Source organism: Pectinophora gossypiella, chromosome 20 (genome assembly GCF_024362695.1).
Source record: "Pectinophora gossypiella chromosome 20, ilPecGoss1.1, whole genome shotgun sequence".
NCBI lineage: Eukaryota > Metazoa > Arthropoda > Insecta > Lepidoptera > Gelechiidae > Pectinophora > Pectinophora gossypiella.
Window position 1 is genome coordinate 10,577,240 of NC_065423.1, and position 26,567 is coordinate 10,603,806.

General features: G+C 39.4%; 1 protein-coding gene across 4 annotated transcripts in view; it reads left to right on the plus strand.

Annotated features, from left to right (window-relative positions):
* The window catches only part of LOC126376186 (unconventional myosin-XVIIIa), a 338,390-nt gene that overhangs the window by 264,930 nt on the left and 46,893 nt on the right, over positions 1-26,567 (plus strand). For all 4 annotated transcript variants that reach the window (XM_050023404.1, XM_050023405.1, XM_050023407.1 and 1 more), the window contains one exon: positions 8,803-9,075. In XM_050023404.1, the coding sequence (XP_049879361.1) occupies positions 8,803-9,075 (273 nt within the window). The remainder of the gene's footprint in view (positions 1-8,802; positions 9,076-26,567) is intronic.

The following is a 26,567-nucleotide window of genomic DNA, read 5'->3' on the forward strand; positions in this document are numbered from 1 at the left end:
AACGGCTTAACGTGCCTTCCGAAGCACGGAGGAATGTTGTGTATAATATTATTTATAATGTATTGTTATCTTTTCCAATAACGGTGGACTTGAAAAAAGAAACTCAGTAAGTTAATGTGCTCATAAATATGTACAGTCATGAGCAATATAATGTACCCACTTTAGGACTCTGTCGCACTAAGTTAACATATTTGACATTTAGTGAGACTTACAGTCCAATTTGTCAAAAAAGTTAATGTGACATGGTACCAAAGTGTATACATATCTATTAATGCTCGTGACCGTATGTGTCTGTACTTGTGTTTTCAAGTACACAAAGTTAGGGTGTACAGGTCTTTCTGTGTCCATGAAAGGACCATGTAAGTAGGCTGTTCATAATGGGTAGTTTCCAACCAGTCAAATCGGTTACCTTTTACTAAACGTCAAAACACGAAATGACTATGTAATTTGTATGAAAAGCACACTGTGAGATCTGAAAAACGTGATCAAATGTCGGATTTATTATTACGTTTTTCTTGATTTAGAATTCATAAATAAATAAATAATAAGAAAATGATATTCGTCAGTTTTAGATCCGTCTTTATTTTGTAATCAGAATTTCATAATAACCCAATTATACTTTGTCATTGTAATGTTTTCCACGATTTTTTTGAATTGAAATGAATAATTTATGTAGTTAAAAATTTCAAGTCTGAGGATAATAGCGTTTTATATAAATTCTTATGAGATTTTAATTACACCTTGCGTCTTGACATTTATACTGATACTTATAGTAAGTTTCGCCAGAAGGTTGTGACAATTTATTTTAACGAGACATTCACAAAATAGGTCACGAGTAAATTACGAATTTTTGTTCCAAAAAGGTTACGAACTGTTCCATTCAATTAAAAAAAACGCATAAGCATCTACGGTCACGAGTACTAATATGTACACACTTTGAAACCATGTCACATTAACTTTTTTGACAAATTAAACCGTAAGTCTCGTTAAATGTCAAATATTTAAGCACATAATAACGGGTTCTTACCGCGTTTAAATGGGGATATGAGACTCCCGATATTTCGACACTGTTGCAAGTGCCATGATCACGGGATGACTGATGAGATTGGAGTGGAGTAGGTAGATCCATAATTTTCTACGGGCAGACATATCCACTCCAATCTCATCAGTCATCCCGTGATCATGGCACTTGCAACAGTGTCGAAATATCGGGAGTCTCATATCCCCATTTAAACGCGGTAAGAACCCGTTATTATGTGCTTTAATTATGATAATAACCGCGTAAACTTAAAACAATGTATAATGTCAAATATGATAGTGCGACAGGGTTCTAAAGTGGGTACATGATATTGCTCATGACTGTACAATAATATAATAATATGTAGTTTAATTGCTCATTTTAATATGTATAGGCCTTTGTGACCTGCTATAAATGATTAAAAACACTTCATACAGCTTCTACCAGCCCTGCGCGTATAACTGCGCGGGCGCAGGTGGCCGAGTGGGCGCGAACTGACAAATGGCGCGAATCACACGCCACTTTCGCTGACCACTGCATAACCCAGTAAATTGTCTAGTAGGAACGCATTGTGGCTGATACTACCTTGTATAACATAGCATAACGCCTGCACCACGGAAGGGGGTAGGCAGAGTTGTATAGTATATTGTTTAAGTGCCATGTAATAGCCCACGTTTTTTAGGAATTTTCTACTGAACTGGAATCAAATAAAAAACAAAAACACTCAAGCTTATCCCCCCTGGCCTCCGGGGTTCAGTGGTTGAGCGTTGGGCTGACGATCCAGAGGTCCCGCGTTCGAATCCCGATGAGTACATAATACAAAAATCACTTTGTGGTCCTTAGTTTGGTCAGGACATTACAGGCTGATCACCTGATTGTGCGAAAGTAAGAGGATCTGTGCTTCGGAAGGTACGTTAAGCCTTTGGTTGCGTTTATTAATTACTGATGTAAGTACGTAGTCGCTGGGTTATGCATGAGGCATATGCCAGGGGCCTATCTTCGTGGGTTGTGAGGTGGATTACCAACCCCATCAACCCTGGTGTCAGGGTTACTATTGAGCCGCCAAAAATCCCTGACATGGCTCATGTAACGACTACTAACTTACATCAGTAGGTAGTAACCGGGACCAACGGCTTAACGTGCCTTCCGGAGTACGGATCATCTTTGTTTCGGACAATCTGGTAATCAGCCAGTTATGTCCTAACCAAACTAGGGATCACAAAGTGATTTTTATATTATGTCCCCATCGGGATTATGTTCGAACGCTGGGACCTCCGGATCGTGAGCCCAGCGCTCAACCACTGGACCACGGAGGTCGTTGCTGCTGTTAATAATATTAGGATTCTAAACGCCAGGCGGAGCAACTGTCGGGCACATAATACAAACATCTGTACATACACGCACGTTTCATAACAATAAGCAGTTAAAGGTCCCTTGGGAATGTTGTAACAATATGTCGCTTCCAGTGAAACATCTCTTATCTATGTCGTTTATCTTTAAGAAATTATCTTTCTTTGTCTAACATAACATAAGCTCACGGCCTTAACCCAATCGGAGTAGTATCAGAATCAGAATCAGAATCATTTATTCAAATCAAATCAAATCAAATAATCTTTATTGCACAGAACTAAAATTTCAACAATCAGACATAACACATGAAAACAGTACAATTTGGGCGGCCTTATTGCTCTAGAGCAATAAGGCCGCCTTAAACGTAATTATTATTTCAACGTAATTATCATGGATAAACTTGTTGAAGGTCAATGTAACATTTTTGAATTTACGTCATTTCGCAAGGTGTTATGGCTGAGGAGAAGAAATGACAAGAAAGTGCAACAGCAACACATCTTTTAAATCAATGAGGGTACATTACAAGTTATTTAATAACTAGAGGAACACATTCAATACCAGACATTTTTATCATTTAGGTAATCATTAATCTTATAATAAGCTTTTTTACATAAAGTAAGCTTCACGTGAGCTTTAAATTTCTTCTCTGACAAATTTAAAGTCAGAGGTAAATGTATCGCAAGATGAACCAAGTACCCAAAACTCACCGGGCTTTCTGTTAAGAAAGGGCTTTCTGTTTTGGGGTCTAACGACCACAGGGTGTTAGACTAAGAAAGAAGTGGTCACTGTGGTCCTGTTTTTTAAAAGGAAGGCCACGTCGTAGCAATTCATCTAAAAAAAGCAATATTGCTATTGACATTTGAGTGCATTGCGCACTTAATTTTATCTGCGCTAACGTAAAATTGTTCCGTACAAATGAATCATAAACCGATCTCAAATTTCAACAATGAAAAGTTTGAAATAAGAAGACGCAAGCATAACGCGTGAGTGACAAATGATAATAACAAAGTTATGGAAAAATTGTGAATGAAACTGATGATTTCATTGAAGATATAAAGAAAGAAAAATAAATTATCCATACTAATATTAAACATGGGAAAGTATGTCTTTCACTGCAAAACGGAGCAACGCATTGACGTATTTTTTTAAGTGGAGTGTGGCTGATCACCTGATTGTCCGAAAATAAGGTGATCCGTGCTTCGGAAGGCACGTTAAGTCGTTGGTCCCGGTTACTACTTACTGATTTAAGTAAGTAGTCGTCACACGACCCAATAGTTTGGCAGCTCAATAGTAACCCTGGCACCAGGGTTGATGAGGTTGGTACTCCACCTCGTGGAGAGTGAAAAAGACTATATTTCGTCTCTTTCTAACTCCCTCACTTCCCTAAAATGGAGGGTGGATGTTTGTATGGAGCATTCCGCAATTTTCAAGGTAGAAAGCTAAAAATATCTATTCTCATTAGTAATAACAATAAAAATCGTGCATCATTTTTTTTGTGGAATTCCCCCGAAATACCCTCAACCCCTTCAAAGAGGGTCCGGTTTTTTACAGAAGCGAATACAATACAATACAAATACACTTTATTGCACCAAAATAAAAAGAAATAATTACAAAAAGTGTTTATGTCCTTTGTATATGTCAATGTGCAATAAAGTATTATTGATTGATTGATTGATTGAAAAGTCTCTTAACTAAGTACATGACAAATGGCTAACTAATGACTACCTGTCTGATATACATACAGGGTGTTAGTGACATCGTAACGAAAACTTTGAGGGGTGATTGAGGCCATGATTCTGATATGATATCAAGTGGGATTTTCCGTCGCAAAAGTATGAAACTGAAAATAATTAAAAAAAAAACACAAAAATTTTCATGAATATTCAGACTGAAAATTCAACTTGATATCAACTCAGAATCATGGCCTCAATCACCCCTCAAAGTTTTCGTTACGTTGTCACTAACACCCATACCTACTTGTATGGCTACTGTATGTACTTGTGCGGGGACAAGTAACGAATACTGAGGGGGATGATTCAGCTGATTATTCTGAGTTAATATCAAGTGGAATTTTCCATCGCAAAAGTATAGAATTGAAAATAATTTAAAAAACCTAAAAAAATGATAAATTTTGCGACGAAAAATTCCACTTGATATTAACTCAGAATCATGGTCTGAATCATCCCCCTGAGTATTCGTTACGATGTCACTAACATCCTGTATAGACGCCGATTTGCCTCAGATAGACACACATACTTATAGACGCCCATTGTATAAAGAAACCAGCCAGTGATATGTAGAGCATGGAGTCGTATAAACTAACGTTCTCCAGTTTCCATAAATGTAGTGATGCGCTTCATTTGCATATAAATCGTTGCACTGGCCGGAATTCGTATGTATACAGCCATCTGCAATGAATGAACGGTGCTATTAAACTAACAACATGTACGTATCTATACTGTGTGTACAGTCATGAGCAATATAATGTACCCACTTTAGGACTCTGTCGCACTAACATATTTGACATTTAGTGAGACTTACAGTTCAATTTGTCAAAAAAGTTAATGTGACATGGTACCAAAGTGTATACATATTAATGCTCGTGACTAGTCGGGACCGTACTATATGTTCACCGGTACTATGCAGGATATTTGTGACATCGTAATGAATATTGAGGGGGATGATTCAGACCATGATTCTGAGTTAATATCAAGTGGAGTTTTCCGTCGCAAAATTCATGTATTTTTGTAGTTTTTTTAAATTATTTTCAATTCTATACTTTTGCGATGGAAAATTCCACTTAAAAAAATAAAATAAAATTAGCTTGATATTAACTCAGAATCGTGAGCTAAATGATCCCCCTCTGTATTCGTTACGGTGTCACTATCACCCTGTATATTTTGTCAACTTGGAGTAAATTAGTCACTGTAAATGTGCGTAAACGCCGCTTATCTCTTTTGAAATAAAATTACATGAATTATTTTATATCAGACCTAAATCCATATTTGTTAGTAACAATGGTGCTAATTCCTGTAAACACCATCTAATTTTATTTAAAGTTATAGCTATTATTTTCTTATCCGCCGAAAATGAAAAGGAACGGATAATCGACAAGCATAAAAAATATGGAACAAACGTCGATTTTAAGTACAAATCTAAAGCAACCCTATCAAAATTTGCATTGGCTAACAACCCGACAAAAATTAAGTTGACTGCACCCGTCAATCGGTTTACATACCAGCGAGATACCTTTTTGATTCGCCCGGATTATTCATTCATTTACTCTTTCTTCCTAAAATTCAGAGCTGTCAATCATCCGTCCCTATCCTTTTCGGCGGATAAGAAAATGACAGGTATAACTTAAAGTAAAATTAGGAGGCACATTAAACATACATAGGAACTGCCCAGTTGCTATTATTTACAACAGCATCCTCCTCCTAAAATATCTTTTGCAGTTATGTTTCTAATTATACGTTTTATTGGTCAAGTCTTAGTGATTACTTGCACACTTGCATTGCACCTTCCCACTTGCAGCTTTCTACGATAAATTACAATCGTGTTCGTAAGGGAAAAGTGAGGGTAAAAGTCGAAGAAACGTAAAACACACACACACACGAATATACTCACCAAAGGGCTAGTCAGAGGTACATCCATCGCAAGATGAACTGAGTATCCACGCATCACCGAGCTTTTTGTCAGACCAACGTGATAAGTGGTGAGCCGTATCGCCGTCTATAACGGTCGAGCTGTGTTAATTAAAATGGACTTTGTAGTGAAAAATTGCATCTTATATCAAATAAATAACTCGTCACCCACCACCCACGTCACCCAATGGTGATGATGATGTCGAAAATATCCCTTATAATTTAAGTTACTAGTAGTTTAATTTCGTCGGCTTCTTGTTATGAGCAGACTATTTCACCTTTTAAGTTACGCTTGGCGCACGATCTTATATATTTTTAGGGACTTTTATCCCTTTCCTTTTCGGCGGATTAAAATAAACATTGCCACCTTAACGCTTCCACCAACCAGTGTGGCGCAGCATCGTAGGATATGCTTCATACAGGGTGTTAGTGACATCGTAACGAAAACTTTGAGGAATGATTCAGGCCATGATTCTGAGTTAATATCAAGTGGAATTTTATATAGTGGAGCATAGTATACAGGATAATATGCTTCATATTCCCTTCGCTTGATAGAGGGGAGCCCTGTGCCCAGCAGTGGGACGTATAAAGGCTATTTATGTTATGTATTATGTCATACTAATCACCTATCGAATCAAATGAAGCCACTCAACGTTACTTTAGCCGACAATAAGAACAAAACACCCCGAGAACGGAACTTATCACCCATCTTGCCATAACTGTACTATCCAACATCTGCGCTCCAGTTGCCCGTAATACGATGACAATTCATATTGTACATACCTCACCTGCGCAATGTAATGTGGTTTGAGATGTAGTTCTGTTAGAGAAGCGGTCGTGATAAATTATCTTGGTTCTATAAACTCGGTTTTAACGATTTAATATAGTGTTATTAGGTTATTAGGCGACCTTAAAATCATAGAATAAAGACGGCGTATAGAACGGTAACTCTTCGCCCCGCACCAATTCGTATCGAGAGGCAGACCTCACCCCCTCCAGGTCTTGATGATGATGATGTGGTCCAGCCGATTTTGGCTACGGCGACTGCTTCAACTCCGACGTTCATGTGCTCGCATGTGGCTTACATAGCCAATCTTATTGGAAGAGATCCTCGCGCATAGCAGGCATGTGAGCACACCATTTAAATATATATAATTGTTAGCCGTAAGCGGTCGGGCTTTCAATTCATCGCGCTTGGAGTCAAGCTCTAAGCGCCGTCGATGTTCAAAGTCATGAACTTTGATGTGAACCAAAGCTCTCCATTCCGGACGTTTAGCGGTTAGCTTTTCTTTTCTTCTTCTAGCCCATCAAAATTTATAATAAACTGCCTAACATATTAAAAGAAGAAAAGAGTGTCAAAATCTTTGTTAAAAAAATAAATGAACTTCTAATTAGGTAATAAATGTTACTACAGCACTAGTGAATACCTTAATGATACTGATGTTACTATTTGAAAAGCTTTCTTTCTTTTAAACTTCTATTTTGTTGTTCCCAAGTAACAAGTTGTTGTGCGAAAGTGTCTATGATGTGAAATTCATATGTAACTTACAAACTTGTACACTAATGTACACCATTATAATATGCAAATAAAGAATATTGAATATAGACAAGAATGGAAAACGCTACACCGACAAGAGCGTGGCTCTTAAATTAGTGATGTGTGAATATGTGTTTTAAATGCAATAAAGAGTTTTGTATTGTCATCATAATCATCATCATCAGCCCATTAACGTCCCAACTGCTGGGGCACGGGCTTTCCCTATGGATGGGTAGGGAGATCGGGCCTTAAACCATCACGCGGGCCAGTCCGGATGGTTATTAACGACTGCTAATGCAGCCGGGACCAACGGCTTAACGTGCCTTCCGAAGCACGGAGGAGCTCGAGATGAAAACTTTTCTTTTGTGGTCACCCTTCCAATGACCGACCTTTGCGAAAGTTGCTTTACTTCAACAGTCGCAGACCGAGCGCGTTAACCGCTGCGCCACCGAGCTCCTCCGGTATTGATGTGAACCAAATATTTTGTATTTTATTGTATTCTATTTAGCTGCCTAATATCACCATTCATATTGATAGTATCCGTTCAGTAGGCAGGTAACATTGACAGCTCGAGGCGTTGCGTAAAAAGAAAACTGGACTTTCTTTCATTACGTTTGCGAACGCCAAATGGCCGCTGTACGTTTTGTAAGTGAATTCCGATTCGATGATAATTTCTTTATTACACACTTATACAATACACGTGTACTTTCGTTTTCATTTTGAAGAGAACAGGGGTCTTATTTTCAAATCGCTCGCTTTCAAATCGCGTGCGAAAGTATGTACAATCAAAGAGCAAAAGATCAGTAAGTAACGAGTTATTTGTAAACAGTAAAGTTATGAAACATTAGTCGTCACAATTATAAAATTGATGATGCTAGGTTAGTTTAATTAGTGGGCTCTGTTTTCCGCATTTAGACTCTAAGATGGCCCTTTATGCGTGCTATTGTTGACTACGTAAGCCAACCTATCTCCTTCCAGAAGCTCAGAAGCCTCCTGGGGTTTTCACAGGCTTCGCGGAGCGACCCCATTCCTTTGAGGATTTGTACCCGTTGTGCTGACACTCCCGTGCATTCCAGGATTACATGGGGAGCAGTTTCTTCTGCATCCAGACAGCCTCTACAAAGTGGATCTAGGGAGATGATGATGAAAGATAGCGTGAATTTAGATAGTGTGATATGTTTTACCGCTAATGGAAAAATACGCTCGGATATACTAACTAAATAAATATACTTATGTTTTTTTCCTTGTTTCAGATTATGTTCCGTGGTGGCGTCGTCGGCGGTCTGGACGCGCGCCGCGACGCTGCGCTGGCACGCGTGCTGGTGCGGTTACAAGCGCGGGCGCGCGGGCTGCTCACGCGCAGACGTGCGCAGCGCTTGCGCACGCAACACACGGCTGCGCGTTGCATACAACGCAACGTGCGCGCGTTCCTCGCGGTGCGGGACTGGCCCTGGTGGAGATTACTGGTCCGCGTTACCCCACTGCTCGCCGTGCATCGCACTGAACATCGGCTCAAGCAGGCTCAGGTAGGAATTCTTCTACTAGCGTGTGGGTTGTGAGGTGGATAACCAACCTCATCAACCCTGGTGTCAGGGTTATTATTGAGCCGCCAAAGGCCCCTGACATGGCTCATGTAACGGCTACATACCTACATAAGTGGATAGTAACCGGGACCAACGGCTTAACGTGCCCTCCGAAGCACGGATCATCTTTCTTCCCGACCATCAGCCTGTAATGTCTTAAACAAAGTAAGGATCACTTCACTAAGTGATTTAAAAAAAATAAAACATACTTTTAATAGTTCAGACATAGCATCACGCCTGTATCCTGGAAGGGGTAGGCAGAGGCGTATGTACACCCAATCCTCGCCAGCCATGTTTAAGTCCCTATTGCTATTAACGGGGCACAAATCCTGGTAATCATATATCAATTATCTAAGACCCAAACATGAATTCAAACCCGTAAAATTTAATTCAGTGGTTTAAAGCCTGAGCCGAGATTCGAACCCGTGAAACTAAGATGTAAGTCGCGCGTTCTCCTAACAAGACTAGCACGGATTCACACACTAGTTTAATGCGGAAAAAAATGTCCAGCGATATGATAAATAAGTAACATACTGGCCCCGATTCCTGCAGACACATCCTAATTTTATTTTAAGTTATACCCGTCATTTTCTTATCCGCCGAAAATGAAAGGGACGGGTGATTGACATTTTGACATAACAGTTGTTAATTTAAGGAAGAATGAGTAAATGAACGAATAACTCGGGCGAATAAAATATGCAACGAGTTTGACGCGTGCTGTCAACTTATTAGTTAATATAATATAAAAGGCCAATATAAAATTTCGGAAGAGCTTATTAAGTTGTGTTCCATAAATTGTATACCTGTCGATTACCTGTCCCTTTCTTTTTCACGGGGTAAGAAAATGACAGGTATAACGTAAAATAAATTTAGATGGTATGTACAGGAATCAGCACCATTATTTAAGAATTGTCAAAGCCGGGTCGAGACAAGTCAATGCCCCATTTCTCAACTCGTAGAAGCAGGAAGCAATTGTAGACTATTGTGGTGCAGTAACCCGCAGGAGATAACCTGTGACCACATTGCGACACTTGATGATACTGACCGCAGGACGTACATACATTCTCTAGCAGGGTCCACAGAATACCAGCGTCGTGGCTCGCGACGCGGCACATGCTGAGACAGGCCCTTTTATAAAGGACACCATTGTTGACCAGTCCATACACTTTATTACATCATCATCATCATCAACTTAAGAGCCACGCTCTTGTCGGTGTAGCATTGTCCATTCCAATCTATCAAAGGCCAATTCCCCCTTCCTTTCTTTCCTTCTAGCTAACCTTTTATGATGTTTTTAATAAATTCGTCGTGTCTTATTAGGTGTCCAATCATCTTGCCTCTTCTGTCCTTAATAATTCTCAGTATTTGTCTCTTTTCCCTTACTCTTACAATATGCAATGTGTTCTTTATTACAATGTGCCTTAATGTTTACTGTCTATTTTAATAAATAAAGTTTCATTGCAGGCTTCTCAGACCCATATTAAATCTTACGTCCAAAGTTATCTAACATAAAACAAAAGTAAAATAAAACAAAAATAAAAACACCGCAAAATACAAATCTGTCGCTGCAGTTTATTTATTTGTAGTCTCTTGTGTAAGTTGTTTTTATTACGTTTTTTGATTGTAAGTTATGTAGTATTCCGTATTTTGTTTTTATTTGTTACTGTAGTGACGCTTTATAATAAACGTTTCTTTCTTTCTTTCTTTAATCGGGTGGACAGAGCCAAAAGAAAATAAGAAAACAAAAATATGCTTATAAAGTTTCCACGATACGCAACTCTTCTATAGTGTGGGTTGTGAGATCAGTGACCAACCTCATCAACCCTGGTGTCAGGGTTATTATTGAGATGCCAAATGCCCCTGACATGGTTCATGTAATGACTACTTACTTACATCAGGTAGTAATAACCGGGACCAATACCTTAACGTGCCTTGCGAAACACTGGATTGCTTATCCCGTGAACTCGTTCTTTGATTTTACCATCAAGGCAAAACATCACAAAATTATCCCTCTCTCTCTCTTTGGCGTTTATTATTCGCATCTGATGGTCCCTACCATCCTGACTTCTTCTTCTTCTGTCTCGCTTCCACTTCGTTCTATCGGACTTGTTGTTTTCTTTCTTGACTACATCTGCCCGTCTTGTATTTGGTCGTCCGCTCCAGCTGTTTTGTCCAAATTGGCCGTAACATTACCCACATAATTCTTCTGTTTACATGTCCTAACCAACGAAGCCTGCTTTCTTGAGTCCGAAGTAATATACGATCCCGAGGACCCGATTACTCTAGCCATAGAGGCGGCCAATCAGCTCGCGACAACAAACACTTCAGAACCTCGATACCGACCTCGTCGGGGTGGTCGACGATTTCCCTTATCCAGCGCTTATCGCTATCGACCCACTTTTTTCTGTAGCCTAATTATTAACCCACTAGAGTTGATTATTTCTTTCAAATATTATTCTCTCAGACGACGCCCTGACCCAAGATTCGCGCCCAACTGGGCCCCCTCAGGCCTGTTGTCTTAAATGTTGCACCGGCAGAGAGCCCACAGCGCTCCCCATTTGTCCGGCCAAGTAGTTAATGCCATTTGCGTCAGAAAAAATGTGCAAAAAGCTACAGAAGTAAGCGGAAAACAGGAATTAAATGCGCCAGGCTTGGTAGGCGCGTTAATACCACCTCTATGCGACTAATGACAGTAGTGGCATTACATTGGATCTGTTTTTATTACTGTTGCGGAAAGCTCCGCGGTTTTATGTACTCCTGGTAGTAAGTAGTGTTTCTTCATTTGTCGGAGAAGATTGTAATTTTAATATTTCCGTGTTTGTGCACAGCTCACCACCTATCACGTTGGTCCAACAAAATTCTTTCAATAAACTTGCTTCATCTTCATGTTCTTCTGATTCTGGGACTGGAATAAGTTTTGTATCATGGAAAGATCTTCTTGTGACCTCTGCCTATCTAATTCTAAATATATAAAAGGAGAAACAGACTGACTGAGATATCAACGCACAGCCTAAACGGCTAAACGTAGGCACTTGAAATTTGGAAGGGACGTAGCTTAGGTTACCGTAGAGATGCACTAAGAAAGGAATTCCCGGAATTCCCACGGGAACGGGAATTAGCGGGAAAATCCTTTTGTATGAAAAATCTAAACCGCTTAAGATAGACGCTTGAAATTTGGCATGCAGGTACCTTAGTTCACTTAAAGCTTAGTTTGCAACAGGATATTGCAATATTCCCACGGGAGGGGGAGTTACCGCGAAAAAACATTTGTATGAAAAAATCGAAACCGCGTAAGATAGATGTTTTCAATCTAGCATGCATGCATACCTTAGTAAATATAAAGTTTAGTTATGGCTGTATTTTGAAAACTGGGAGTTAGCGGGAAAAAAAATGTATGAAAAAATCTAAACTGCATAAGTTAGATGCTTGAAATTTGATATGCACTCCCACACACACAAAGATCTTTCTTTTATAACTCGCCACGCGGACGAAGTCGCGGGCAAAAGCTAGTCCAGTATATTGTGTTTGGTTTTTTTTTCCAGGGACCGTACTTACATCATCTTACGATGGATGTACCTCTGACTACCCCAGTTGGGATGTAGCCGTGAGCTTGTTTTGTATTACACAGACAAATTGTTATTCAATACCCGTAATCCCTAGTGGCTAAGGCTAAACGTCGCATTATAGTGAAAATCCCGTAGGCGCGTTTTTATCTGGCTCACAATTTAAATCCTTCTTAAGTTCAAACACTCAGAGTGAACCAACTCAATGATTTATGTTTCAAATCTGTACCTCGACCACTACAAGTTTATTTTAGATCAATTCTATGAACTGTGGTGGTAAAATGGCGCTTTTTGGTCAACATAATGATTTATTATTATTACTTTTACAAATATATATATGATATTATTTTGATTTGATTTGATTTGATATTATGTATATGAATATGATTTAAGGAAATGTATAAAAACAAAATGTGATAAACACCTCCTATCCTTTTTTTTATGATAGTTCAAATAATTAAGTAAGTTAAGTTTTTTAGTAAATAGTTTGCATACATTGTCGATTTGGTTTATCTGTAATGACTATGTATATGTAAAATAAATAAATAAATAATAAATAAATGAATAAATAAATTATTGAGGTATTTATCACATTTTTTAATTTTATGTATTTTTTTACAGATTTGTAAGAGTAATAAATTATCATGTTGACTAAAAAGCGTTATTTTACCACGCAATTTTAAGCCATTACTTCAATTAAAAATGAAATATTGGTTAGTAGAAATATTATCACCCAATTCCCTTGAATGTCACTTTAAATATAAGTTACGTACAGCAAGTAATATTCCTTATTAGGCGGAGACTTGTAATTAGCCTTTAGTTATTGTCTGGTTATTATGTTAGAAAATGTATATGGCCGTAAGTCTTCCTCAAAATAAATAAATAAATAAAATAAATAAATTATTCTATGGTAACCGCCATGCAGCATTTTAGCTGCCCATCCCGTTCAGTTAACCACAAGTGTTCCGACTTCCTGCCATATTAACTGATATAACTTTTAACTAAATTGATCCTTCAACCACTTTCGTAAAAAGTCTACTATATAATAAATAATAACCGAATACTGTGCGTGCGCAGCACGGGCAACAGCTAGTAAAGAAATGATGCTGCAAATTGTTAGGTTGTAATTTGCGGCGCTCATTTAGATATGTGAGTTGTAAAGTTGTAAAAAAAAGGAGAAAGTGTTAGGTGCAATAAATATATGATTTTCACTGTACCGTCGTCATGCCGTGATCATACGCCGTTAGTCATTAATGACACTAAATAAATATTGCGATTACATTTACACATATTATTACTTTATTACTTACTTATACATAAAACAGCCTCCGTAGTCTAGTGGTTAGAGCGTTAGGCTCACTCTGGAGGTCCGGGTTCGATTCCCGATGGGGACATTGTCGAAATCACTTTGTGAGACTGTCCTTTGTTTGGTAAGGACTTTTCAGGCTTGAATCACCTGATTGTTCTAAAAAGTAAGATGATTCCGTGCTTCGGAAGGCACGTTGTCCCGGCTATTAGCCGTAAAAACACCTCCACCAACCAGCATTGGAGCAGCGTGGTGGAGTATGCTCTATACCCCCTCCGGTTGATTGAGGGGAGGCCTGTGCCCAGCAGCGGGACGTATATTAGGCTATTTTTTTATACATAGAGCGAAGTGGAAGAGAAAGACGAAGAAGGCAGACCCCACCATCAGTTGGGAATAATAAATGTCAAGGAGAGAGAGAGAGAGAGATAGACTTACTTATACATACATAAGACCACGCCCCATTTCCCGTTGGGGTAGACAAACACCACGAAATTCCACTTTCTACGAGTCTGAGTTTGTTTTGAGGAGCTCGGTGGCGCAGCGGTAAACACGCTCGGTCTGCGATTGTTGAAGTAAAGTAACTTTCGCAGAGGCCGGTCATAGGATGGGTGACCACAAATAAAAAAGTTTTCATCTCGAGCTCCTCCGTGCTTCGGAAGGCACGTTAAGCCGTTGGTCCCGGCTGCATTAGCAGTCGTTAATAACCAACAATCCGCACTGGGCCCGCGTGGTGGTTTAAGGCCCGATCTCCCTATCCATCCATAGGGAAGGCCCATGCCCCAGCAGTGGGGACGTTAATGGGCTGATGATGATGATGAACTTGTCTCTTGCGTGGTTAGCAAAAATCAGAATCGAATGTAATTTTTCATAAAATTGAAATTTTGCCCCAGCAGTGGGGACGTTAATGGGCTGGTGATGATGACGAGTCTGACACACCGTCCACTCTCATCAAAGACTTCATACATGCTCGCCGGTTTAGAGTACTCTTCCCCTGTCCTTTCTTTAAAACATCCTGGATCTGATCGCATTGTTAGGTCGCTTAGGCATTCCTCTTCCAACCCTAACACTTACACCCGCACCATAAACATTATTTTACCACTACCTTAGATACAGCTCTTGATACAAAAATGCGGAAAAAAAGTTGGCGCTTGTTTAGCTATACATTCGTACACGACTGCTCAGAACGTATAACCAATGTTGGAAGGAGTTTGATCTTGACATATTTCATAACAGTTGCCTAAATTCAAGATACTCATTGTGCAATCATCTAGTCATGACCGTCCGTTTAACTGGATCTTTTTTTTTTTTTTTTTTTTAAAAAAAGTCATTTTTTCTTGTGTTGTTGTGTACATATTCTTCTTTTTTTGTTGTAGTGTTGCCTGGCTGTAACTTTTAATACCTTTTGTTATTCCTTTTTTTTCTTTAACTATCTATTCCACATTCTACATGCATGTTAATAACACAAGTTGTGCACGTCTGTAATTGGTGCAAGCACTAGTACCTAGCCTATAAGAAAGTTATATTCATTGTTGTATGTTTGTACTGATATGCCCAATAATAGTATTTTATGCAACAGTTGTATAAGAAGGGTCAAAAAATGCGAGTGGCGTGAGTTGCGATGTGAGCCTTGGCGAACATCGCAATAAGAGACGCCACGAGCATTTTTTGACCTAGTTATACAACGTTGCATACAATACTTTTTCTACGACGACGTAATTTTAAATGAAACAAAAATTATACAAAGAAAAATTTTATTTATAAAAATTATTTTCCAACGCGCGGGAAAATGGAAAATTTTTATAGTATATCTATGGCACCAAACAAAGTAAAGGTGCCAGTTTCCAGGTCAAAAAAAAAAAAACAACAACAATGCTTTTTTGGCGACATTATAGTACAGTTACACTTTGTAAACAATGCTTTTATAGGCCATAGAGCGTACACTTTTTCAAAGAGTTTAATTATGTATGTACTTATATTAGACTTTTTGGTTATTTAAATGCCAGATTAAAGTAGAGGAGTAGAAAAAATACTATTTTCTACTCATACTAATACTATTTGCTCGTGGCGTCTCTTATTGCGATGTTCGCCAAGGCTCACATCGCAACTCACGCCACTCGCATTTTTTGACCTAGTTATACAACGTTGCATACAATACTTTTTCTACGACGACGTAATTTTAAATGAAACAAAAATTATACAAAAATGAAGAAGCTTTGTGATCCAGTTTCCATGCCATGAAATTATTATAGGCCTTATTGTACAGGCTGCTAGATTTTGTTGGTAGCAAATTTTCTGTAATTTCTTGAGCTAACGTTGAAATTTCTTCTGGTGTAGAATTCAATAGTTCTTCATCCATTTTTCCTTTTTATTTTATACTTTTTAGTGTTTTGAAACGAAACACAAAAATTTTCCAATAAATAAGTACACGCTTTGAGCTTCTATTTTAGCAAGTCAAAAATATAGACGGCTAATAGCCGGGACCAACGGCTTAACGTGCCTTCTGAAGCACGGAATCATCTTACTTTTATATGTATCACAACTCTTACTTTGATATATAACAAATAAATCTCTCAGTGCTATAAATAGCTGTCTGTCAAACTATACTGCACTTAAACTTAAACATTTGGTGCACATTACGTCAATGTAAAGGAAGCATCATCAAGTTATGGACAAGTAGACACGTTTACGACATTATTCTATCGTGGGACTTAGCTGTGAGTCAGACGATGCGTGTGGTTTTGTCATTAATAATAAAATCACTGTTTGAACATGTTGTGTATGATAGATTTACTTTCGAAAAACATTATTTGCTCTACAGACACACATGTGAACAACATACATACATAAACTCACGCCTATATCCCACCGGGGTAAGCAGAGTCTAATTCCATTTGCTTCGATCCTGACACACTTCTCTTGCTTCCTCCACATTCATCAATCGCTTCATACACGCACGCCGGCTCAGAGTAGATCGTACTAAACCTTTTCTAAGGACATCTCCATTTTGATCAATGTACGCCCTTCTAGGTCTTCCTCTGCCAGCTTCATCAAACAACACGTGTACAAAAAAGTAAAAAGATGTGTAGAGTTCCTATCCGTTACCTGGATGACGTACGTATAGCGGATTCAGTGTAAAAAGTAAATAAATTAGTTTTTTTCTCATTTATCATTATTTCTGACGCTTAATTTTATTTATGCCACAAGAGGTAAAATAATAATGTACATACATTGTTTTAGGTTTACGCGGTTATTATCATAATTAAAACACATAATAACACACGATATGAATGAGATTTTTGTATGTGGTGTCCAGTGTATTCCCAACTTTAAATCAAACTCATTGTGTAGTACACACTAACATTTTTATATTATGGCAACACCGCATTTTAATCTTTCTTCTACCCTTCTAACATCATGGCGATGGGGTGTTGCTTTTTCCACTTTTTGTTAATTTAAATAAATACATTTCATTTATAACAAACATAATAGAAGGAAAAATTGAAGGGAAGAGAGGAAGGGGTAGACCTAGCAGAACATTTATGAAACAAATAAAAGAGAAGGTGCAGGTCGTGTCGTATCAGGAGGTGAAGGTTTTGGCGGGATGAAGAGAGGAATGGCGAATTACTCCACCGACAAGAGCGCAGCTCTTAAATAAAGAGAGAGCGAGAAATAAATACAGTGCATTTCTAAATGTCAAGCATGTGTTTTTAATTTATATTTAATACCAGTGACTTGTACGTCACCCTACTTATCTCCAACACAACATTCGACCGTTTACCTGTAACGCGAAACTGCGGCGTAGTTTCGCCATAGCTGGCTAACCATATCATTTGCCATAGATGTGGTCTAATCTAGCCAGGGCCTGCTCGAGCCGCTAATCGTAGGCGATTTCCTGGCCAATCCCACTAAGCATGGGTGGTAAGCAGGGTGGGACTTAGGTTATAGAATAAAGAATGTTACAACGTGTAGGAAGGTAAAGAAACCCACGTTCCCGAGAAATGCGTTTCGGAGGTTTGTGACCTGACTTGCATCGGGCTGGTTTTCCCTTCGCGGGTTGAAAGGTCCCATGCATTTATTGAGCAGGCCTCTGTGGTCCAGCGGTTGCGCGCTGGGCTCACAATCCGGAGGTCCCGGGATCAAATCCCGGTGGAGATAAAATCACAAAAATCAAAAGTAGTAGTTCCTATCAAAAGTATATGCAAGTTGCTTTCCAATTGCTTACAGCTCTACCCTATTAGTTATAAAAACTTACGTCCTATATCTAAGTCCCTCCATCAGCGCTTATCACTATCGACCTATTAGGGTCGATTAATTCTTTCAAATATTTTTCCTCTCAGACGTCGCCCTGAGCAGAGGTTCGCGCTCAACTGGGCACCCTCAGGCCTGTTGTCTTAAACTTTGTACCGGGTGAGACCCTTCAGCGCTCCCCATTTGTTCGGCCAAGTAATTAATGCAATCTGCAGCAAATCTACAATAAGTCACGTCAAAAAAAAGGCTGATCTACGTAATGCTCGTAGGCTACCGCGATATAATTTCTCGTTAACTAAAACATAATAACCAGCCCAACCCGACTAGCCAGCTCCTGGATAATTCGCTGTTATAATTGCCTGACGCACTTGTGAAGGGAACAGGGTCGGACTCCGGTGAAAATAGACTCTAAACTAATGGAGTAGGCCCACGAGTAATTAATCTGAAGAAAACATGCAGTCACTTTCGAGGCATAATGCTATAATTGCTTTGTAAATACATTGTTTTAAGTTTACGCGGTTATTATCATAATTAAAGCACATAGTAACGGGTTCTTACCGCGTTTAAATGGGGATATGAGACTCCCGATATTTCGACACTGTTGCAAGTGCCGAAGATTCCGATATCAAAAACAAAAACAAGCGGCAAAGAAAGAGGGTAGACAGATATGTCTGCCCGTAGAAAAATATGGATCTACCTACTCCACTCCAATCTCATCAGTCATCCCGTGATCATGGCACTTGCAACAGTGTCGAAATATCGGGAGTCTCATATCCCCATTTAAACGCGGTAAGAACCCGTTATTATGTGCTTTAATTATTGCTTTGTAAAGTTAACAAATACGTGCGATACAACACGGGACGTCGCTGATGTCGCGAACTGACGTATCTGAAATTTTTGCAGTTGTCAATAAGACTCAAATCACTTCAGCAAAACATTGCAGATACGTCAGTTAGCAAAGTCAGCCACGATATATTGGCTAATTACGTTCTTCTATCGTGTGGATTGTGAGGTGAATTACCAACCCCATCAACCCTGGTGTCAGGGTTATTACTAAGCCGCCATAGGCCCCTGACATGACTCATGTAACGACTACGTACTTACATCAGTAAGTAATAACCGGGACCAACGGCTTAACGTGCCTTCCGAAGCACGGATCTTTTTACTTTTTAGACAATCAGGTGAGCAGCCTGTAATGTCCTAACCAAACTAAGAATCACAAAGTGATTTTTGTGACTTGTCCCCACCGGGATTCGAACCCGGGACCTTCGGATCGTGAGCACAACGCTCAACCACTGGACCACGGAGGCGTCGGAGGCTAATTACATTAAGTTTACTTGCTTAAATAAAGATTTTATCTATCCATCTAACGACGAGGCATATATTTGAGCAAGATTTCTTCTGCAGAGTTGTGAATCTGTCCGCCTTAAAAGGGATTACAGGTACGATTCAAACTCCGTTAGCTGTAAAATAACATTAAAATCCTATCTATTTACAGCCTATAAAAGATTAAATGGTCTTTCCTTATAGCCTAAAGGGTTATAAGCGTTAAAATTCCCGTTAGAGTCAGCCTTTTTCTCAAAGATTCAAAGGTGTAATGATGTGTCCTATTCGAGGAACATCATCCTGGCTGGTAATTTTTTAAATTAACATTTCCAAAAACGTTATCTTACACGCGCATCTGTGTGTGTGACGTCTGTCCATACGATTCAAGTCTAAACTATGTTCGAGGGGGTGAGGTAAACCTAGCTCAGACGCTGGTGGGGAGCGGAAAGTTGCCGTTCTATACGTAGTATTATTCCATAATTCTATGCCTTGAGGGAGGCCTATATCAAGCAATGGTAGATTCCTGCTGATGATGATGTTAACGTATAGAACGGACACTGTCCACCCCGCACCGATAAGAACTTGGATATTGCAGGCTTGAATCACTTGAATCACCTTGAGCACCTTACTAAGACGTTGGTCCCGGATATTAACCGTAAAACAACTCCACCGTCCCGCAGAGTGGAATAGTGTGGCGAAGTATGCTTCATACCCCTTACGATAAGGGCAGACATATGAGCAGTAGGACGTATATAGGCTGTTTGCCGTAGCCATGTAGTGAAATGAAAACCACGAAACCGCCTTTCTGAAACACGACATGCTGATGTGAAGAAACCAACCAAGAAGAAAACCTTGATTTCTTTTAATTAATTTCAATCCGGGTAAAATTGAGTGCACAGATTTTAACCTAGATTGAAACTAGTTTGTTTATTGCAAGGTTTTGTTAAAAAAAACACATCCGAATATGATTTTTCAAAAAGACGCTTTATTGCCTTTTAATTACATAACAAAGTTACGTTGTAAAAAGGACAGGTGTTATTCCATGTTATTTTTTTATTATTAATAGCCCTCAATGTCCCACTGCAGGGCAAAGGCCTCTCTTCCCTTCTTCCACTCCTCCCTGTCCCCAGCTTGTTCGTGCCACAAGAAAAGCGGTCTAACTCGTCGCGCCATCTTTTTCATGGCCTTCCAAGACGTCTGGCAGCATTTGCAGGAACCCACTCTGTAGCTTTTTTGGTCCAGAGGTCATCGGTCATTCGGGCAACATGTCCAGCCCAGTCCCATTTCCCATTTCATCATTCTTCCATGTTCATCATTATCATTATCGCTAATTTAAGAGCTATTCTATGCTATTGTTTAAGGGAAAAATAGGGCAGTCGTTTCACTCTTGCCTTCCGCCCCGCAGTATTCTGTCTGACGCGAGTGGGATGGCGCCCAGTGTAGTCTATTTCAAAGCCGTACTAGGACTCCTGTCCTTCACCTCTGAATAGTACCGACAGTTACTGCAGCCCTCCATGTTACATAACGAAAAATCTTCGCGGTTAGTGTAAACACAAATACGCAACCGACATACGATCGCTAACAGACGACGATTCCTGATGTTTCCACGTCTGAAGATGTGGTTAGAAGTAGAATCACGTAACCGCCGTTTTAACATATTTTTTTCCATCCAATTTTCATCTCCTTAGGGAGTGATTTTCGGGATAGAAACTACCCTATGACCTTCCCTAGGTAGCAGACTGTCATCATCATCCCCCCAGCACTATCCCTTTTTTCACAGGGTCCGCCTATCTAACCTGAAGATTTGACAGGACTAATTTTTACAGAAGCGACTGCCTGTCTGACCTTCCAATCCGCGAAGAGAAAACCAGCCCAATACAGGTTAGGTCACATACCTCCGAAAATGCATTTCTCGGGAATGTGGGTTTCCTCACGATGTCGGTCGCAGACTATCACTATACTAAATTTCATGTAAGTCGGTTCAGTTAGAATTAATCAGTCAGAACGATAAGCATTTGCTAGGTAAATACTACTTTTAACATAACATAAACTCACGGCTATATCCCAATTGGGGTAGTCAGAGATGCATCCGTCGCAAGATGAACTTAGTACTCACACCTCACCGAGTTTTCGGGATAAAAACTACTTATCCTATAACCTTCCATAGGTCAATATTCAATATTTTTTGTTTGCATACTATGGTCGCAGGCTATCTCGATACTAAAATTTCATTTAAATCGATTCAGTCAGATTGAATCGGTCAGAATGATAAGCATTTGCTATAGATACTACTATTAACATAACATAAGCACACTAGTATATCCCAATTGGGGTAGTCAGAGGTACATCCATCGAAAGATGAACTAAGTACTCACGCCTCGCCGAGGTTTCCGTGTGAATGTAGCAGAAGAATAAGAATTTATAAATGTCAAAACATTTAGTAATCTGTGGCTATCGGTGTTAGTTGCATAATTAACTTTGTTTTCGTGTGGGTTGTGAGGTGAATTACCAACCCCATCAACCCTGGTGTCAGGGTCATTATTGAGCCGCCAAAGGCCCCTGACATGGCTCATGTAACGACTGCTTACAGCAAGCTGCGTAAGTAGTAACCGGGGCCAACGGCTTAACGTGCCTTCCGAAGCAAGAATCATCTTACTTTTTGGACAATCAGGTGATCAGCCTATAATGTCCTAACCAAACTAGGGATCACCAAGTGATTTTTGTGCTATGTCCCCAACGGGATTCGAACCCGGGACCTCAGAATCGTGAGCCCAACGCTCAACCACTGGACCACGGAGGTTTTTTCTCCGTAACCAAGGTTAATAGTTTTGTATTGTGCAATTGTTCGATGACTGAAATAAAGCATAATAAAATCTATACATTGTTTGTTTGTTCCCGTGATCATGGCACTTGCAACAGTGTCGAAATATCGGGAGTCTCATATCCCCATTTAAACGCGGTAAGAACCCGTTATTATGTGTTTTAATTATGATAATAAAATCTAGTCAAAAAACACGTGAAAGATCTTCCACATAAGTCACAGTAGGAAACACGCACAGTCACACGCCGGCGCCCATCTCGATCACGTTCGCAGATACGATGCTTTCTTTGAGAAATTCTATCTACATAGTTACCGTAATTGCTTTGATTCTTCAAATTACGTTTCATTACACCAACGTCGTATGTGCATTGATGGCAATCGCGGGTGTGAAACGGAAAAGTGACTAGAAATAGACATATTGTTTTGTTTTGGTTTTCCCCGAAGGGCAAGGCAAAGGGAACATGCCCATACAGCCATGTCTTATGTTTTTTTTTTCTCGATGATGTTAATGAAATGACGAAAGATGATAACGATGAGTGATGAAACCTCAGCCCCCACTCTCGGAGCAGACTCCCACTCAGAACCCCAAACGAATTGAGAATAGAGTACCTATAGAGTATTTGATGTATAGAGTAGTTGTTGTTGCACCGTCCCTCACATCATCGTCCATTTCACGCATCGCTTCTTGTAAATCTTTACGATGTGACACTACGCGGCTCTGATATCTCACAATGTGATACTACAATAGGTCATTCTCCCATATTCTGCATTATGATTGCCCGCTTCGCTTCGTAACGGTGTGGCATACTGGAAGTTAAAAAAAAAATATATAAAATAAATAAAATACAAAAAAGAAATATGCGCACATTTACGATGTTGTGGTTTCAAACTTTAAGGAAGACAAGTGAAGGGATTTGCTAACATAAACATTTCAGATAATGTTTATACATACTAGTAAAAGTATAGAAGTGAAAATAATTAAAAAACAAAAAAGAACATGAATTTTGCGATGGAACATTCCACTTGATATTATCACGTTGACAGTCCCCATACAAACTGTTTTGACTTCCTTGTAAGTCCTGTATATTACTTCAATCTTTATACGTTAAAAACGTAAATAATGAATGTAAACGGGATCCAAGTGGATAGTCAGCCCTAAGTGAGTACCAGGTCGTTTCTTAGTGACCCATATATGGGTCACGGACGTATGGAGCTAGTCCGCCATGACCCGTATATGGGTCACTGAACTGTCAACGTGTTAACTCAAAATCATGGTCTAAATCATCCCCCTCAGTGTTCGTTACGATGTCACTAACACCCTGTATATAAATGGACTCACGGTATATCGCTACTGGGGTAGGTAGAGCTCCTAACTTGATAACTTAGCATATTTCAGCGTAGAGACGACAAAATCGTGTTCGATATGTAACAAAGTCTGTACACGATAGGCTTAAACATAAATAAATATAAATCTTTATATTTATTTATGTTTAAGCCTATCGTGTACACGTGTGTGTGTTGAAAAACTAAATAAAAAAGAACTAAAAAATTATACACACTAAATATCTATTTAGTGTGTATAATTTTTTAGTTCTTTTTTATTTAGTTTTTCAACAATCAAACAAGCCATATCATTTCTAAAGCACATTCCAGCCAGTGGAACATCCACCTCGCTAGCTGATGCAATTATGCCGTCGTAACAAGCGGTAATCTGCAGTTATGCAGTTTTTGCAACGTTAGATTTCATACTAACAATGTCAGATATCGATGGTTGAGCTTAGAGATGTGAGGAGAAAATCGCAAAATAAGCAACAGTACCTAATAAAAGTCTATTTTTTTTTCATATCACATGGTAAGTATAATATTTCTTATCTTCCGAATACATTCCGCTTAGGGACGGTACTGACTTTTCAGTACCCCGATCGGCGTCCGAAGGACGTAATATACGATCCCGACGACCCGATTACTCTAGCCATAGAGGCAGCCAATCAGCTCGCGACACCAAGCACTTCAGAACCCCGATACCGACCCCGCCGGCGTGGTCGACGATTTCCCTCATTCGGCGCTTATCGCTATCGACCCACTAGGGTCGATTAATTCTTTCAAATATTTTTCCTGAGCCGAGGTTCGCGACCAACTGGGCACCCTCAGGCCTGTTGTCTTAATCGTTGTACCGGGTGAGAGCCTTCAGCGCTCCCCATTTGTCCGGCCAAGTAGTTAATGCCATCTGCGGCAAATCTACAATAAATCACGTCAAAAAAATCTTTTAAATAAATATGTGACAGCATGTTAGGGACTAGACTAAGATCTGATTTTCCACTAAACGGACAAATTATCCTTTTTTTTTAGTTTCTGATAGTGACACAGGCGTTATTTTAATTAATGTATCTACGTATTATCTATCTATACAACGACTAAGTTAAATCACCTAAACATAATTTATTCCTGTCACTCATCAATATCCCGGCTTGTCATGTTATCAAGACGCTATAGGAAGCGTGTGCGCATGGGTCGAGCAGCGCCATCTTCCGGCACTACATTGTACTAGCCAATAATAACATTAACCCGCTCACACACAGATCATTTGTTCTGCTCATTTAAGCTCAATGCATACAGAGGAGCTCGGTGGCGCAGCGGTAAACGCGCTCGGTCTGCGATTGTTGAGGTTAAGCAACTTTCGCAAAGGCCGGTCATAGGATGGGTGACCACAAAAAAAAGTTTTCATCTCGAGCTCCTCCGTGCTTCGGAAGGCACGTTAAGCCGTTGGTCCCGGCTGCATTAGCAGTCGTTAATAACCACCAGTCCGCACTAGGCCCGCGTGGTGGTTTAACGCCCGATCTCCCTATCCATCCATACAGGGAAGGCCCGTGTCCCAGCAGTGGGGACGTTAATGGGCTGGTGATGATGATGCATACAGAGGCGCTGCTAGAATCATGTTACGTCTATTTCCCATTGGGGTAGGTAGAGGCAATTTCTACTTACTACGATCATGACCTGGCACGCCCAATTCTCTTCTTTCACTCACGAGTAGTGTTGGGTTCTTACCCGGAAAATTCCCGCGTTTTGGGAATTTTCCCAATTCTGAGGGAAAAAACCCGAAAAATTCCCATTTCAAGGGAAAATATTTTTTATCGCATATATTTGTATTAAAAGTAAGGATTTCCAACAAAGACCATTTAAATATAATGTATGCCTACTTATGCCCAATTTATCTTCTGTCGTAGTGTCGTATGAACTCTTAAAAAACTTAAAGGAGATCATCGGATTTCGGCCCAGAAGTCAAAGTGCCGGCCAAAAAATAATTTTGCTATATTCCGTTAGATCTTATCCTTATGAGCATTTATTACTATGGCACCAAAGCTGTAGGGTCAATATCTTCGGTTTTATTCGATTTTAAAAAACTGTATTTTTCATACATTTTTGGTGAAAATGTGAAGTGCCGGCCATGAAACAATATTTGTATATCCCGTTAGAACTTATCCATTTGACCATTTATTATTAGGGCACCAAACGTCTATGACCATTATTTTGACTTTTGTTGGACTTTACGTTATAGTTTCTGTGTGAAAAGTGCCGGTCAGCAAAAAACACATGTCAAAGCTATCGAGAAGATACCTGTAAACATTATTCACTATGACAAAAACGTGTATGACCATTAATTAGTTTGGCTTTTGTTGGATTTAAAAAAAACTTGATTTTTGATTCATTTTGTATAAAAATAAAATATAACCGACGCGTTATTTAAAAGATCGTCAGAATGTTTATTACTATGGCATTAAACGACTATGACCAATATTTTGAACTTAATTCGATTTTCCAAAAATCAAAAAAAGTTTTATCTAGTGATAATGGAACTATCTTGCTAAAGGCGTAATATGGTGGTCGTCTTTTGAAAAATAGGTTTGCGTTTGACCACTACCTTACCTGATGGTGATACACGCTTAAGAAACTACTTTTTTTAAAGAAAAGTGTATACAAGAAATAAACAGTGGGGTGATAGAGGTACCTACTATGTTATCGGCCGAGTAGCTCCAGGACATTGTAATAGGCATACATGCAAAGTACAACTACCCGACTCCTGTTTTCCCTAACAGATACTTCAGACGTCATGCCAATATACGAGTTTCGTCACTAGATGGCAAGCTTATCTTTGGAGGGTGGTAACCATTTA